Source organism: Durio zibethinus, chromosome 8 (genome assembly GCF_047325235.1).
Source record: "Durio zibethinus cultivar Kanyao isolate XHJ-2024 chromosome 8, ASM4732523v1, whole genome shotgun sequence".
NCBI lineage: Eukaryota > Viridiplantae > Streptophyta > Magnoliopsida > Malvales > Malvaceae > Durio > Durio zibethinus.
The window spans coordinates 1954693-1971904 of record NC_143169.1 but is presented as its reverse complement, the minus strand read 5'-3'; the positions used below and the strand labels follow the sequence as shown (position 1 = coordinate 1971904).

The following is a 17212-nucleotide window of genomic DNA, read 5'->3' as shown; positions in this document are numbered from 1 at the left end:
GCAAGTTCAGAAAAAAAAAAAAGAAGAAATTGTCCTTGTTTAGTGATTAATCTTACTTCTTGGAACTAGGTTGATTTTAAATTTAATAATTGATATATTTATATATATCTTTAATATTTAATATTTACTTTTTGAAACTAGGTTGATCTTAAATTTAATAATTCATATATTTATATATATTTATTTAATATTTAATATATATAAAATATGAAAATAAAAATATCATAATTCTTATCAATATGTCAAATATAAAATATATTTTTTTAATTTTTATCAAATTTATATATAATTTTTATTAAAATTTTAAATTATATAATTTCATATATTTTTTATATTATATCATCAAATTATATTTAAAATTCTTTGATCCATGTGCCCCAAATCTCTATTATTTAAGATGCTCATCATAGTTTGCCAAAGAATTTATAAATATAAAAATTTGGCTTAGTTAAAGTAATGATGCTTGTTTACCAGGTCATGATCATTAGCTGAAATTGGAAAAATATGTTTTGTGTAAGTAAAGGTAACTCTAAAGTTCCTCCATTGAAGATATAAGATGAAACAAAGACGCCACAATGACATTTATGGCTAGAAATGATGTTGGTTTCCCGTTTACCATAAACACAAGGACCCTTCTCCTAAATTATATAATTAATCTTTTTCTCTTTTAATATATGAATACAATTAGATAAATTAAGCATTTTGAAATCATGGCTTACTTAATTAAATGATTCTACAAGTATTCTTATATTTAAATTATAAGAAACTTTTAGGGTTAAAACATGAATAGTACATTGGATCTCATAGTTAAAGGATTTATATTACAAATCACATTTTCTTGTATTAGTACATTCTGGTAGTCAATGTAATTAGTACATTCTTTATTTCTTCCTGTGTCTTTCAAGATCTGAAATTCTTTATATGAGATCTATAAACAAATAAACCAAACTTTGTCACATGCTAACAGTGTGTAGTTGCTCGATTTGATATATCAAGTTAGAGAGAAGGGTAAAAAAAATATATCACAATTTGTCCTGTTTCCCGTCGGAGGGTTATGTGTGGTCCACTAGTCTTAAGAATGATTAAGAGAGAAGGAAAACAAACAGGAAAAATATGAAATTTGCATTGACGCTTTGAAGACGTTAAGATATCAACAATTTGCAAGGGTATTGTCAAGAAAAACGGTTTGATTGTACAGATGACGTAAAGATTGCTGAAAATGTATAATATATTATTCATCTTAAATTTAATTTAATTAATTTATATAATCACTTTTATAAAATAATTTCAGATGCCTGTCCTCACAATTTTTCTTTAAAAACAGTGTTCACGCAAACTATTCCATTAGTCGTTATTCTTTTTCATTCTTGTAGATCTGGGAGGAAAAAAAATGTGATAGAGAGAAAGAAAGCGACGTTTTTTTTTTTCCTTCTTCCTCTTTTTTCGCTTCTCCATGTTACCATGTGACTTTGTTGTTTTTGCCCCGCTTGCCTCTGCTTCCGCCTTTTCCTTCGCCTCCAATGTGTTGCAAGGATTGTGTTTAGGCTTTACCCTTTCTGTTTCTTGATGGGAAATGGTGACAAAACAAAAAAGAAAACACAGAGAACTTATATGTGTTTGGGTTCTTCCCTATTTCTTTTGGTTTTCTTTTTTTATCATGCGTTTTTAGATTTTTTTTTTTGCTTCTTTCTGTTGTTTAATTGAATGTGTGTTTAGTTTTTTTATGGTTTCATTAGGATGATTTTGGTGTTACAGACTTCAATTTTGTTTAATGAAGTTGAATTTTTGAATGGGATTTGGATTTTTTGTGGTTTTCGTTTTTTTTCCTATTGAATAATATTTTTTCAATGTTATGTTTTTTTTTTTTTTGTTTTTAATTTGTGTAAAATATTTGTTGCAAGGTGGTAGCAGTCGGGAAAGAAGACAAATGTGGGGAGAGGATGTGATTCATCTTCTGAAGGTGTCTTTAGAGGACCTTTACCTTGGGACCTCCAAGATGACAAGGGCCAACTCGGATCAGTGTTACTACAATTCTCTTTTGTAATTAATTATTCTATTGATTTTATTGTCTTTAATTGCTACTTATAGGCATTTGTCTCAAAGGTTTGCTATCCCAATCTTATCCACGTTTGCTTCTTTCTTTTTCATCTTTATTAATTCATCTAGAAATTGATTTCCATTGTTAATTGATTTCCATTGTTAATTGCAGTAGGTCAAGGAAGCAAATAGGAATTGGGTTGTCAAAATTTGATGTATTTTTTTCCCTTCCCTTTGTTTTTTTCTCTTCCTACCAAACATGATGTTAGATGATGGGTATTTTGTTGTATTTTTGTCTTTTGATTCAGCATGTTGATGAAGTTGTGGATTCAAAGAAGTATGATCTTCTTGGATATGTTTTAAGTTTCTCTAATGGTGTAATTGCATAAATCTTGTTTATTTGTTTTCCCTGTCAAAAGGCTATATAACTATATAACTCTTCAAAGATGGTTCTCCTGAGTCTGTTGACCAATTCTTGACTGATAGTAAGTTTACCAAGCATACTTATGCATTTTTTTTTGTTACTATTTGTAAACATCTCATTTTGTCTGGGGTCCTTTGTTAATTGAAACCGATTAAGTTCGATTGTAAATTTTTTATTTCAGATTTTTATTTCATATTTATCATTTTTTAATTTTTATCTTATGGTCTACTTATGGTTTTTTTTTTTTATTTTCATTATCTAATTATTTAAAAAAAAAAAAGAAAGATTGAGATTAAGTTTGATGATGATCAGAAATGATAATTAGATGCTAATCTTTAGCATTTGATGACTAAGTGGAATTGAACTGAAACTCTATAAAAAACAGCATGGTTTTATAAATTAGGGGGATTCACAGTTTGAGGGAGAGGAGGAATCCGGATAGGAGGAGAAGAGGAGAGAAGAAAAATCCAAATAGGAGAGGGGGAATGGAAAAGAAAAACAGAAGAAAAAAAAGGGGGGAAGCCCCGTCGCCACTAGGCCCTCAAGGCCTCTAATTGGTGGGAAACAACCATCAGAGGATGACAAGACGGATAGCTGCCTTAAGAGAAGCATAGGAGTCCAATATAGCAGCTTTGAGAGAGGCAGTTTCACCAAGCCTGTGATACGTTTTTTTCATATATATCTTATTCCCAGCCATTCTGATTTCTGCCATCGTCCTAAGGCCAGTTCCTGCTGGAGTTTAAGTTGGACAAGCGTTTGGTGGCGATCCCTTTTCGGTTACGCTGGAGTCATTTCATTCCTTTTTTGTTTCGCCTTGCTTCATCCCTCTCCTTTCAGTCGAGTGTCTTTCGAATCTTCGAGCCTGAAGCTAGACTCAGTCCTATCATTTCACCAAGGTTCAGAGTCGGAGGCCATCGTCCATTTCTGTAATCATATGTTCATACGAAAATCATCTAGTGACGACAGGCTTCCGTTCGAACGTACTTTATGTATTGGGCGCTCCAAGTCTTTTTATTGGTTTCATCCCGCTGAGCCTCCCTTTGTCCTATACGGTTGTTGGAGTTTGGAGTCAGACTGCTGTGTTTAAGTCGTCTGGCCTAGCAAAGGGCGCTTGCAGTTTTTTCTTCTATCCTGATTTCTATGCCAATCGAAACTTATCTGGATTTCCTTTCATTAGGAAATAGAAAGAAGGAATATACCGATGCATCAGAACCTTTCTGTTGAAACTTGCTCATCTGAATGGCCCTAGCATGGCCCCTAGCAACCAAGCTGATGCAAAAGGAGAGCAGATGGTGCATTTGATAGAAACATCGCATTCTTTAAAGCGACTCCAGCAGATGGCTTCCCATTCTGATAATAGTTCTCAAGGTCAGGTTTCCGTATTGCCTTTCGATCATACACTGTCAGTTGTGCATCAAACCGTGCTGCTAGCAGCTATTTATTCAAATCACCAGCGTTTGCAGCTACAATCACAACCATGGCAATGCCTCAGGCTGGTATTGATTCGGTTAATGACACAGTACAGACCACCCTCACAACTGGAGAAACGCAAAAAAACAGCAATATCTCTAGATCTGAAAGAATGTTTTCCTTTTCTAACCATGCGGAGGTTGGGGCTGTATAGGCAGCATGTGAGGCAAGGAAGAGAATGAGGACTAAAGGGAATTTACGCCAAGAGAGCGATTGTTGTTGCGGTACTTTTGATCTGTACACTCTCGCTTTTACTTTCGGCTACAATTGCTGGAAATCGTGGATCTCTCCAGCCTTCTGATGCAGAAGAACTTTGGGAAACTACCAAGGCTGGCGACTGGAGGCCATCATCTGCTTCAACCACAAACGGTGGGCTTTCCATGCTTATATATTGGCAAGGTTACTACGGGTCAACAAATGGTCTTCCTCCACAGCAGCAACCTTTATTCCGACTCCCACCTGGCTTGCCAATGCCACCTTCCATTTTTTTGAAAACAGTCAGTTGCTGCCACCCTTTGCTCAGAAGGACGTGGAGACTGTTTGTGTGTCACCTCCAGAATTGATGTTAGCACTAGACATCTCTGCATTTATTCGAAGAAGGATAGCTGTCTATCTTATGTTTGTGATGATAGAGAGGAATACAGTTAGCAAAACCAGCTTCAAGACAGGCTCACCCAAGACCCTTAACCCGAGCCATTCACTAATCAAAACCAAAGCCTTGGGTTGGAATCCATTCAAGAAACAATCTGGGCCTAATTCAGAAAGTTGATTTAAATTGATTTTAATCCGGGATTAAGCTCAATTTTTAGTAAGATATTTTCTTTCCCGTTTTGATTTTTTTGGTTGCAGCATGTCATTTATTCACTCATTTTATTTTATGTTTTCATGATTTAAAAACATTGGTTAATAATAAAAATAATAATTTCAAGAAAAAAAATATTTTTGAGAAAAAGTTGAAAGTATCAATTTTCTTTAAAAATAAATTTTCAAAAAAGGTTTTTTTGAGGAAAAGTTAAAAGTATCAATTTTCCTCGAAACTAAAGTTTTCCAAAAAATATTTTTGGGGAAAAGTTGAAAGTATCAATTTTCCTTAAAAATAAATTTTCAAAAAAAGAAAAGATTTTGAGGAAAAGTTGAAAGTATCAATTTTCCTCGAAATTAAAGTTTTTTAAAAAAAAAATATGTTTGGGGAAAAGTTGAAAATTTTGAGGAAAAGTTGAAAGTATCAATTTTCCTTAAAGATAAATTTTCAAAGGGATTTTTGAAGAAAAGTTGAAAGTATCAATTTTCCTTGAAAATAAGCTTTCCAAAAAATATTTTTGAGGAAAAGTTGAAAGAATCAATTTTCCTTGAAAATAAATTTTCTAAAATATATTTTTGAGAAAAGTTGAAAGTATCAATTTTTCTTGAAAATAAAAGTTTCCAAAAAATATTTTTGGGAAAAAGTTGAAAGAATCAATTTTCCTTAAAAATAAATTTTCAAAAAAATAAATTTTTGAGGAAAAGTTGAAAGTATCAATTTTTCCTGTAGAAGAACAATCATTCTTTTCTTCCTTTTTATTTTTTTTTATGTTAAATAATCCGACGATGGAGCCTCTGCAAGTGAAACAATAGTTTTTCTTGCATACTCTTGAGGTGAGGGAATTTTCTCAATTTTCTGCTAAAAGTATTAGAGTCAATTGAGAATAATTTCTAATAATTAATTACTTGATAAAATTTTAAGGCTCATTGGATAACACAAATTTAAGCAGGTACCATCTTTTGATGGGCGTTATGAGGGTGCTATAACCTTCCTCACACGTAACTGAACTCTCGAACTCTGTTCTGGTCAATAGACCTGAACCTATTCTTTTAGGGACCCTTAAACTTAGGTATTCCCTGAAAGGACAGATTCTTTAGGTGGCCAATCGCACCTAGATAAAAAAGATTAGTGGCGACTCCTAAAAGTCAATGTCTAACGATAGATCCCCGGATCTAGACGTTATGACAGCTTGGCGACTCTACTGGAGAATTTGAGAGTCAGGCCAGCAAATAATTTGTGTTATCCAAAAGCCTAATAAAATTGAACCTTTTTTGTATATATGTGTTATTATTCATTCGTGTTTATTTACCTTGTTAATTATGTCATTCATATGCATGTGTATAACATGAGCTCTACACCCGAGCTCCGTCCCTCTAGGAGGGAGTAAAGTACCTATTGCTTTCGTGAGGTCTAATGCCTTCGCAGTGGCTAGCGAAATACTCCCACTCAAATTGAACCTTTTTCGCTTGTAGCCTGTAATGGGTGAGGATTAGGGTGCCTTACTAGTTTGTGATGGACAAAGATGTAAGGAATAATTTGAGGACCTTTAGACTTTGACCTTAAAACCGCATATAGTGAACCTTAAGAGTGCTTAAACCTAGGATAGAGCCTTTTCTACCCAATGATAGATATACCCTGAAATTAAGACATAAAAATGGTGTTTATCTAATCATTTTGATTGTTTAACTTTGTACATCATTTTCATTATCATATGTAACATTATGCATCGGCATCACTTTCATTTCATCCATGGAACTAACTATGTTGTTTGTCTGATTGTATGCATCTGCATTACTTTCATGATCATGTTTTAACACAATCATTTGCATCCATTTCATATTAGATTTCATTCAGAAAAATGTACATTTCATTTGTGCATCAAAGCATCATACATAAAGCATAACATAGCATTTTTAATCATAATTGTGGTGCTAAAGGTTCAAGGATAGCTCCACCAAGCAACTCCACTCACCAATACAACATAAGAGTTCGAGCCAGGCAAATGGAACAAGAAAATTCCAATCATTTCGAGAGATTAGAGAAAGCTCAAGAGAAGTTAAAAGAATAGTTGAATAAGATATTAGAGGCTTTGAACAAGCTAACCAATGGGAAGGCAATAGAGGAGAATGCTAGCCAATAGGAAGAGGATGACCCATTGTGCCCTCCTGGTTTCGAGCCACATCAAGCCTAATCTGCACAAAGTTTACCACCACAGCGGTTCACCTATCCTGTAGGGTACACATATCTCAGAATGCCATCAGCTTCAAGTCAAGGATAATTCTTATCTTTACTGAAAAGACAGTAGAACCAATATCAGTCTCAAATTTGGATGATTTAGAAGAAAAGTTGAGGCCTAAGGAGAAGGGGGCTTTAGAAGCCTCAAAAGCTTAACAGAAGATGAACATGTTAGAGAAAACGCTACGAGCAGTGGAGGGAGTTAGTTTTTATAGCTCAATTGATGCTGCTGGGTCCTGTTTACTTCCTAATGTGGTTATTCTTCCAAAATTCAAGGTGCTGAAGTTTGAGAAATACGATGATACAAAGTGTCTAAAAATTTACATTACTATATATGATCGAAAAATGACTGCCCATGCCAATAATGAAAAGCTCTTGATGCATGCATTTTAAGACAACCTCACTGGCTCTACTACTAGGTGGTATGTCCAGTTGGACAGGAATCGTATTGGTTCTTGGAGCGATATGGCTTATACTTTCATTAGTCGATACCAGCATATAATAGACTTGGCCCTTGATCATTTTTCTTTACACAATATAAATAAGAAAGCAATTGAATCATTCAAAGAATATGCCCATAGGTGGAAGAACATGGCCATTCAAGTGCAACCTTTTTTTATTGAAAAAGAAACCACCGTATTATTTGTCAATACTTTGAAATCCCTCTATTATGAAGAGATGATAGGGAATGCCACAAAAAATTTCGCTGACATGGTGATCCCAGGCGAAATCATTGAGAATGACAAGCTGAAAGGAGAAGAAACCAAAAAGGCACCCAAGAAGAAAGAGACTGAAACTCAAGCTATAGGCTTTGATAGATGGTTCAGGGGATATCAACCCTATCTACCCTCAGATTACTCTCTATACTATCCTACTGTGAACAATACTTCATCTTATCCATACCAACCAGCCCCATGACCACCTGATTCATCCATATACCAGCCTATTTTTATCCTCAAAGCTCTCATATACAGCCTTAACAGTCAAACTCCTGCAAGACCCTAAATTCATCCTATTAGCCTAAAAAGTGGTTCACGAGAGCAATGGACTATTCGAGAAAAACTTATATCTATCCAATCCTCATGACTTATACGGAGCTATACCGAGAGCTTTATCATGGCCACTTGATTGTCCGCAAGCCTGTGAACCTGTTCAAATCACCTCATCCTAAGTGGTATGATCCTACAGCTCATTATGACTACCACTATAGAGTTGCTGGCCATTGCATTGAAAATTACACTACTCTAAAGCATGAGGTGCAACGGTTAATCAAGGATGGAATGAGCTTCAGCTTCTGACACTGTTCGTGCCAAGTATTTACGGGCCATCATTTCCAAGATAACAGAGAAAAAATCTTAATTAGCAAAGCTTGAGCAATTGATTACGGAAAACTACTTGATGAAGCAACTTGGGACATTGATGATGTTGCTGGATGTTTTGAGTACTATACGTACCATGCTGAAGGTTTAGATGCAAAGTAAAAGGTTGTTATCTCTCCTCCTATAAAGACATTTAAGAGTTATGTGCTTAAAGAATCACTTAGGGTCATTAGATTGATTACTTTATGGAAGTATCCACTGTTGATGACAGCCTAAAAAGTAGCTCTTGCTTTGGTTACAGATTGTGCTGCAATACTAAGCCTTCCGGGTTGGTACATATCATCTGTTTGGAGTTGGCTAACGTATGTAGGAAGGTTGGTTTTCTTTTAGATGTCTTGAATATTTTGACTGGATTGGGCCCGAAAGTTATGATTTCTTTGGCATCTCATCTCAATGTTGACATGATTGCCTTTACCAAAAGCACTATAACAGGGAGCATGATAATGGAAGCAGCTACTCAAATGGTCAAGCTTGTATCTTTAAAACTCGGTAGGAAAAGCCCAATCATTTTGTTTGAGGATCAAGAATATGAAAAGTCACAATGAATCAATGGGGCGAGATAAAAATCCTTCACTTGGTTGCCCAGGGGCATGATTTTAAAGAGGATGTTAAAACTAGTTGAATGCCACTTGTCATTCTAAGAGTTCTTTTAAAGTAATGTTAGGATTTCTTTTCTGCAATATGATTTCACTTGTTATCATCTTAATAAGGGCAAGTTAATGCATTTCATTACATTTTCTCTTTCACTCGACCATTATTCCATGCCCTGTTACCTTTCATAACTTTACATTCTCATTCTCAAATTTCGGATGATGAATATTTAGATAATGATAACAATAATTCTGGGATTTAATTTTGAGAACTCATCCACATTAATATGAGAAGATGATTTGAGCAAAAAGTAAGCTATTACTGGAGGTGAAATAGATATGTCTTGAAGATGTGCAATCTTTTATACAAGTTCATGAGCTTTGTTCAATAGATGATGTTCAAGAAAGGTATTCACAATTGAGATGAAAAATGACAATCTTTCTTTTACCATTTGAAAAACCATTCATTGCTACCTCTTTGAGCCTATTATGATTTTTTTTTCTAAAGAACCCCAACCAAGGATTAACCTCTACATTGGAGGGCAATTTTTGAAAAAAAAAAAAAACCCACAAAAGGAAAGAGAAAGAAAAGCAAAAAAAAATTAAATGCCACAAATGATTTGGAGCAAGGTAATGAGAATCCTTTGTGTGAAGAAAAAAAATAGTGAAACGATGTGGGGACAAAATGCCAAGTTGTATCAAATGATCCTTTGGTTTTGAACCTTTTTAATACATGTTTTGAGCCTATTATATCCATTTTTTATGACCCTTCACCTTGGCCTACGTTACAAACTTGAAAAGTTCATTTGGATTAAGTGTGAATACTCAACTTGAATGATCATATGTTGAACGAAGGTATGCTCATGATAAAGCAATGGAATCATGCTACATTGTTCTAAAGTTTGATGTATGAAAGATATCAACAATGGATGAAAAATGAGAAAAAAGAAAAAAAGATGATCAAAAAAAAAAAAAAAAAGAAAGAAGAAATGAAAAAATGAAAAAAGGAGATTCAAATTGAAAACCTGAAAGGTTGATTTTGACAGAAAAAGATCTAGGTCAAATGGCTCACATGAATGGAAGACCAAAGACATCTGAAGATCCCTCAAAGACTGGGGCAGAGTTTGCCAAGCTCAAGATGACTTCAACAGTAAATGGAATGAGTTTTTGAAAAAGAATCCTAGATTAATGTTGAGAATTATCTGAATATTCATCATTTGGACATACCATCCATCCTAATGACATGTATCCAATTTATTTCCTTTCCCATTTGTTTTGTACCAAAATAGATCTTCATTGATTATCTTTACCATAATTTACCTTGTGTTCTCTTATTGTTATACCCCTAGAATGAATTGAGAAAATGCTTGATTGCATTGTATTTGTTAAGATTTTAAATGATAATGAATGAATGGATATGTGCTTAAAAGAGTCTTGCATTCATTTGAAAAGAAATCTAAGATGATGGAGGTGACAAAATGAAGAAATGGTAGAGACCTAAAAGAGATGATTTGGAAGGATATATGATGTGACCAAATAAAGAATATGATGGGAAAAATTTTGAAAAGTGGTATAACCAAGTGATGAGTACAAAGATGAATTGGTCGATATGACTTGCAAGTTATAATTGAATGATGAGAACAATCAGTGGACAAAGTTTGTTTTGGAATGGTTAATGCTGAGATACCTATGAGTAATGACCCAGTGATGGTGGATGAAACTTGTTTTGAAATTTGTTAGTGCTGAGAAGTTCATTGAATGATGGTCAAATGATGATCGATTGATGAAGCTTATTCTAAGGTATTGAGAAACTGAACAAAGGAGAATGTGAGACGGTAGGGTCTTGAGGACCATATTCCATAATTATTTAGAATTTTGTTACATAGACATCTGCATTACATGCATCATGGTGGCATTGTCGCTTGAATAGTACATGCACATAATTTGATGAATTAAACAATTAGGACATTGAATTTGAGAAGAGATTTCTTACAGGAAGAATGTGAGTGGAAAAGACAATTAGAGCTACACTGGTTCGATCTTAAGAGAGCAGTGTAATTGAATCTTTGAAGAATCAAAAGGCTTGACGCCTAAGAAAAAAAAAGCTTGAGAAACTTGAGTACCATACATTGAATAGGAATTAATTGGCCAACATTTGCATAGCATTCATTGAAATTCATATGCATTGCATAGCATACACTACTTTTAGGAAAATATAGTGTATAAATTCAAGAAGCAGGGGTGTTCCAAGATCTCACATAGAGAAGATAGATGTGAAGACATTTTCAAAATTGAAAAAAAAGGGCTTTTCAGGTAAGTTCTTAATCCTTAAAATATGATGTCTTTTGGTATCAGGGTTGATTTACAAGACCTTTGGGCATAATCTCCTGAAATTCCTTCAAACACAACTTTCAACTCATTTGGACATGATTGTCAATGAGCAATTTACTTTTCAAAGTCGTAGTGCCTCTGTTTAGAGGAGTAATTTACTTTTCCAAAGTTGTGGTGCCTCTGTTTAGAGGAGCAATTTACTTTTTTCAAAGTCGTGGTGCCTTTGTTTAGAAGAGCAATTTACTTTTCTAAAGTCGTGGTGCTTCTGTTTAGAGGAGCAATTTACTTTCTAAAGTCGTGGTGCCTCTGTTTAGAGGAGCAATTTACTTTTTCAAAGTCGTGGTGCCTCTGTTTAAAGGAGCAGAGGAGCAATTTAATTTTCAAAGTCGTGGTGCCTCTGTTTAGAGGAGCAATTTACTTTCCAAAGTCGTTGAGCTTTTGTTTAGAGGAGCTTTGAAAAAAAAACAAAAAGAAACAAAAAAACAGAAAAAACAAAAAAAATTACCTCTGTTTAAGAGAGCTTTGTTTATGTTTCTCAAAGTCGTTGAGCCTCTGCTTAGAGGAGCTTTGATCAAAATTTAAAAAAAAAAAGGTAAAAAAAATTAATCCAGTTGAGTCTTGAATGGGTGTCTACGTCTTTGCACAATTTCTGTTTCATAGAAAATGTGCAAAGAGGGGCAGCTGTAGACACCCCATTTTGTCCGGGGTCCTTTGTCAATTGAAACCGAACTAAGTTCGATTGTAAATTTTTTATTTCAGATTTTTATTTCATATTTATCATTTTTAAATTTTTATCTTATGGTCTACTTATGGTTTATTTTCTTTTTCTATCTTCATTATCTGATTATTTAAAAAAAAAAGGAAGATTGAGATTAAGTTTGATGATGATCATAAAGGATAATTAGATGCTAATCTTTAGCATTTGATGACTAAGTGGAATTAAACTGAAACTCTATAAAAAACAGCATGGTTTTATAAATCAGAGGGATTCACAGTTTGAGAGAGAGGAGGAATCCGGATAGGAGGAGAAGAGGAGAGAAGAAGAATCCGAATAGGAGAGGGGAAAGGGAAAAGAAAAATAGAAGAAAAAAAAAAGGGGGAAGCACCGTCGCCACTAGGCCCTCAAGGCCTCTAATTGGTGGGAAACAACCATCAGAGGATGACAAGACGGATAACTGCATTAAGAGAAGCATAGGAGTCCAATATAGCAGCTTTGAGAGAGGCAGTTTCACTAAGCCTGTGATACGTTTTTTTTCATATATATCTTATTCCCAGCCATCCCGATTTCTGCCATCGTCCTAAGGCCAGTTCCTGCTGGAGTTTAAGTTGGAAAAGCGTTTGGTGGCGATCCCTTCTCGCTTACGCTGGAGTCATTTCATTCCTTTTTTTTTTGCCTTGCTTCATCCCTCTCCTTTCAGTCGAGTGTCTTTCGAATCTTTGAGCCTGAAGCTAGACTCAGCTCTATCATTTCACCAAGGTTCAGAGTCGGAGGCCATCGTCCATTTCTGTAATCATATGTTCATACGAAAATCATCTAGTGACGACAGGCTTCCGTTTGAACATACTTTATGTATTGGGCGCTCCAAGTCTTTTTATTGGTTTCATCCCGCTGAGCCTCCCTTTGTCCCATACGGTTGCTGGAGTTCGGAGTCAGACTGCTGTGTTTAAGTCGTCTGGCCTAGCAAAGGACGCTTGCAGTTTTTCCTTCTATCCTGATTTCTATGCCAATCGGAACTTATCTGGATTTCCTTTCATTAGGAAATAGAAAGAAGGAATATACCGATGCATCAGAACCTTTCTGTTGAAACTTGCTCATCTAAATGGCCCTAGCATGGCCCCTGGCAACCAAGCTGATGCAAAAGGAGAGCAGATGGTGCACTTGATAGAAGCATCGCATTCTTTAAAGCGACTCCAGCAGATGGCTTCCCATTCTGATAATAGTTCTCAAGGTCAGGTTTCCGCATTGCCTTTCGATCATACACTATCAGTTGTGCATCAAACCGTGCTGCTAGCAGCTATTTGTTCAAATCACCAGTGTTTGCAGCTACAATCACAACCATGGCAATGCCTCAGGCTGGTATTGATTCGGTTAATGACACAGTACCGACCACCCTCACAACTGGAGAAACGCAGAAATATAGCAATATCTCTAGATCTGAAAGAATCTTTTCCTTTTCTAACCATGCGGAGGTTGGGGCTGTATAGGCAGCATGTGAGGCAAGAAACAGAATGAGGACTAAAGGGAATTTACGCCAAGATAGCGATTGTTGTTGCGGTACTTTTGATCTGTACACTCTCGCTTTTACTTTCGGCTACAATTGCTGGAAATCGTGGATCTCTCCAGCCTTCTGATGCAGAAGAACTTTGGGAAACTGCCAAGGCTGGCGGCTGGAGGCCATCATCTGCTCCAACCACAAACGGTGGGCTTTCCATGCTTATATATTGGCAAGGTTACTACGGGTCAACAAATGGTCTTCCTCCACAGCAGCAACCTTTATTCCGACTCCCACCTGGCTTGCCAATGCCACCTTCCATTTTTTTGAAAACAGTCAGTTGCTGCCACCCTTTGCTCAGAAGGACGTGGAGACTGTTTGTGTGTCACCTCCAGAATTGTTGTTAGCACTAGACATCTCTGCATTTATTCGAAAAAGGGTAGCTGCCTATCCTATGTTTGTGATGATAGAGAGGAATACAGTTAGCAAAACCAGCTTCAAGACAGGCTCACCCAAGACCCTTAACCCGAGCCATTCACTAATCAAAACCAAAGCCTTGGGTTGGAATCCATTCAAGAAACAATCTAGGCCTAATTCAGAAAGTTGACTTAAATTGGTTTTGATCCGAGATTAAGCTCAATTTTTAATAAGATATTTTCTTTCCCGTTTTGATTTTTTTGGTTGTAGCATGTCATTTATTCACTCATTTTATTTTATGTTTTCATGATTTAAAAACATTGGTTAATAATAAAAATAATAATTTCAAGAAAAAACATATTTTTGAGGAAAAGTTGAAAGTATCAATTTTCTTTAAAAATAAATTTTCAAAAAAGGTTTTTTTGAGGAAAAATTAAAAGTATCAATTTTCCTTAAAAATAAATTTTCAAAAAAAGGTTTTTTTGAGGAAAAGTTGAAAGTATCAATTTTCCTCGAAGCTAAAGTTTTTCAAAAAATATTTTTGAGAAAAAGTTGAAAGTATCAATTTTCCTTAAAAATAAATTTTCAAAAAAAAAAAAGATTTTGAGGAAAAGTTGAAAGTATCAATTTTTCTCGAAATTAAAGTTTTCAAAAAAAAATATTTTTGGGAAAAAGTTGAAAGTATCAATTTTCCTTAAAGATAAATTTTCAAAGGGATTTTTGAGGAAAAGTTGAAAGTATCAATTTTTCTCGAGATTAAATTTTCTAAAAAAATATTTTTGAGGAAAGTTGAAAGTATCAATTTTCCTTGAAAATAATTTTCTAAAAAATATTTTTGAAAAAAGTTGAAAGTATCAATTTTCCTTGAAAATAAAAGTTTCCAAAAAATATTTTTGGGAAAAAGTTGAAAATATCAATTTTTCTTAAAAATAAATTTTCAAAAAAATAAAATTTTGAGGAAAAGTTGAAAGTATTAATTTTCCCTGCACAAGAAGAATAATTCTTGAATCATTCTTTTCTTCCTTTTTATTTTTTTATGTTAAATAATCTGACAATGGAGCCTCTGCAAGTGAAACAGTAGTTTTTCTTGTATACTCTTGAGGTGAGAGAATTTTCTCAATTTTCTGCTAAAAGTATTAGAGTCAATTGAGAATAATTTCTAATAATTAATTACTTGGTAAAATTTTAAGGCTCATTGGATAACACAAATTTAAGCATGTACCATCTTTTGATGGGCGTTGTAAGGGTGCTATAACCTTCCTCACACGTAACTGAACTCCCGAACTCTGTTCTGGTCAGTAGACCTGAACCTATTCTTTTAGGGACCCTTAAACTTAGGTGTTCCCTAAAAGGACAGATTCTTTAGGTGGCCAATCGCACCTAGATAAAAAAGATTGGTGGCGACTCTTAAAAGTCAATGTCTAGCGATAGATCTCTAGATATAGACGTTATGACACTATTGATTGGTGGAACATGATTTATATTGTTTAACATGATTTTTCAATGTTATTTTTTTTGGTTTTTAATTTGATTAAATTAATTTTTGCAAGGTTTGCATATTATTTTATTTTTATTTAAAATAATGTAACGATAATATTATTTAAGATTAGGTTGCATGGATGATAGTCATGTTACCATTATAAACATTAAGCACATTCATACGCAAAAAAAAAAAAAAAAAAAAAAAAAAGAATAAAGAAAAAAAGGGGAAGTGGGGAGGAGAAGATACATATACCTATTTGATAAGAAGATCAACAAGTCACACCTTTTTTAAGAGGCTATTAACTGAAATTTATTGATTTGTATGGTTAAAGAAGGCATAAAGTAGATAGAGATAGGGATGTAGTAGTTAATATTTTAGCCTTTTGGGATCTTCAATTGTCAGGATGCTTACCAAGTGGAAAGCATAAATATTTACACTTACAAGAGGCATAAGGTTGTTGGGAAATGCATGTGAAGAAAAGCTTTGGCTCTTGCTTGCTTTTGGTGCTAAGAGGCAATGACCTTATGTAAATGGTATGGAAATAACAAGAATTATGCAGAACAAACTCTAACAAGTACAACTATTCAAGATATACCAAATCATTTAACTCTAATGTTATTTTACAATTTAAAAGTTAGGTTGCAATCTGTAAGTGCAATTAGTTTTAACAATAAAAAGAAAAAATAAAGTCAAAATTAGCATCTAACTACTGAATTGTTGACTATAGAATTAATATTGTAATAATTAGAATTTAAATTGACCTAACTTTTCTTTTTCTTGGGTTCATTGGGAGAAAACTCTCCCCATTGTAACTAGCATATCACTTTACTTAATTGTTTAATCTAAAAGTAACTTTTAAGTTAGCTATTTGCTTTATTTAGTCAGTTTCTTCTCCTTGAAGTTTACTTTGGGAACTTTGGGCAATTATTTTGAGATAGTATTATATATTACCATTCATTCTGTCCACACCCCTATATACAAGGCAGCAAGAAAAAGAGAAATCGAAAGCCCTTTTGTCTTTTTAATAGCTTTTACATGATGCTTTGTTCAGATTTTTTCTTAAACAACTATAATCTGACTTAGAAACTAGGATCCAAATTTGAAGGAATGTTATAGTTTGTCACTAAATGGCTCCAATTTTGAAGGAATTTATCCCCAAGCTCTCTCATGAAGCAGAAGGTCTTATTTTTCAAGTGATTGAAGAGGATTATTGGATTTCATGCAATTTTACTCTTAAGTTTGTGTTGCTTTATCAGTATGGTCGTTAGAAAAGACTATTATGTTTTTAGGTGCGATTGGTTACTAATGGGGTTTTTTTTTGGCCAAGGCTAGGATGACCTTTATGTACCTTGCACTCATAAAGGTTTTTTAAAATGGAAATACGCTGAGATGAATTTTGTTGAGTTTCTATTTGAGGTTGTTTTTTTTTCAGTTTTCTTTTAATTTTTTTATGTTAAATTTTGGCTCTTTTGGCTTCAAAATTTTGTAGACATTCATTCATGAATTGAAAACTTTAGGTTATTGACAGATTAACAATGATGATTGTCAACAACTTTTTCTCTATGAATGCAGGAGAAAGAAGTTAATGGAAGAGAATACAGTTGGATTTAGAGGTGCTATGAATTGTGTTTATTCTTTTTTTTTTTTTTTACTTCATTTGATATCATTACCATTTGATTATGATTTTTTAATATCCTAAATTACTTATGAATGTTTCAATCCTCCTTCTTCATATTCTGAGAAGATTATTTAATGTTCTTGGGATCCTAATCAACATGTATCAGTCTGTATACAGATCAAGACAGATAAGTAGACTCTTAATGATTTTAAA

The 17212-nt window shown here is 34.0% G+C and overlaps 1 protein-coding gene across 34 annotated transcripts; it reads left to right on the top strand.

Moving 5' to 3' along the window:
• The first annotated feature begins 495 nt into the window (after positions 1–495).
• Positions 496–17113, top strand: LOC111278837 (uncharacterized). Of its 34 annotated transcripts, none has more exons than XM_089764554.1 (6): positions 496–1008; positions 1912–1933; positions 1988–2040; positions 2210–2252; positions 2346–2396; positions 16714–16947. In XM_089764554.1, exons 2-6 carry the CDS (start codon positions 1928–1930, stop codon positions 16822–16824), a joined length of 264 nt encoding a protein of 87 aa, XP_089620680.1. In that variant the 5' UTR covers positions 496–1008; positions 1912–1927; the 3' UTR covers positions 16825–16947. The 34 variants fall into 34 exon arrangements, 33 of the variants coding, with proteins under 33 accessions (XP_089620680.1, XP_089620679.1, XP_089620676.1 ...); XM_089764553.1 differs by having other exon boundaries at positions 1909–1933; XM_089764550.1 differs by having other exon boundaries at positions 497–1008; positions 1902–1933.
• Positions 17114–17212: the final 99 nt, after the last annotated feature.

Excerpts from the sequence above, each read along its gene's own strand:
- LOC111278837 (XM_089764524.1), top strand. The coding sequence starts at position 1,567 with ATGGGAAATGGTGACAAAACAAAAAAGAAAACACAGAGAACTTATATG. Across the intron at positions 2,253-2,345 it reads TTGGGTTGTCAAAATTTGAT|CATGTTGATGAAGTTGTGGA; the intron begins GTATTTTTTTCC and ends CTTTTGATTCAG. Across the intron at positions 2,397-16,713 it reads ATGATCTTCTTGGATATGTT|GATGACCTTTATGTACCTTG; the intron begins TTAAGTTTCTCT and ends GGCCAAGGCTAG.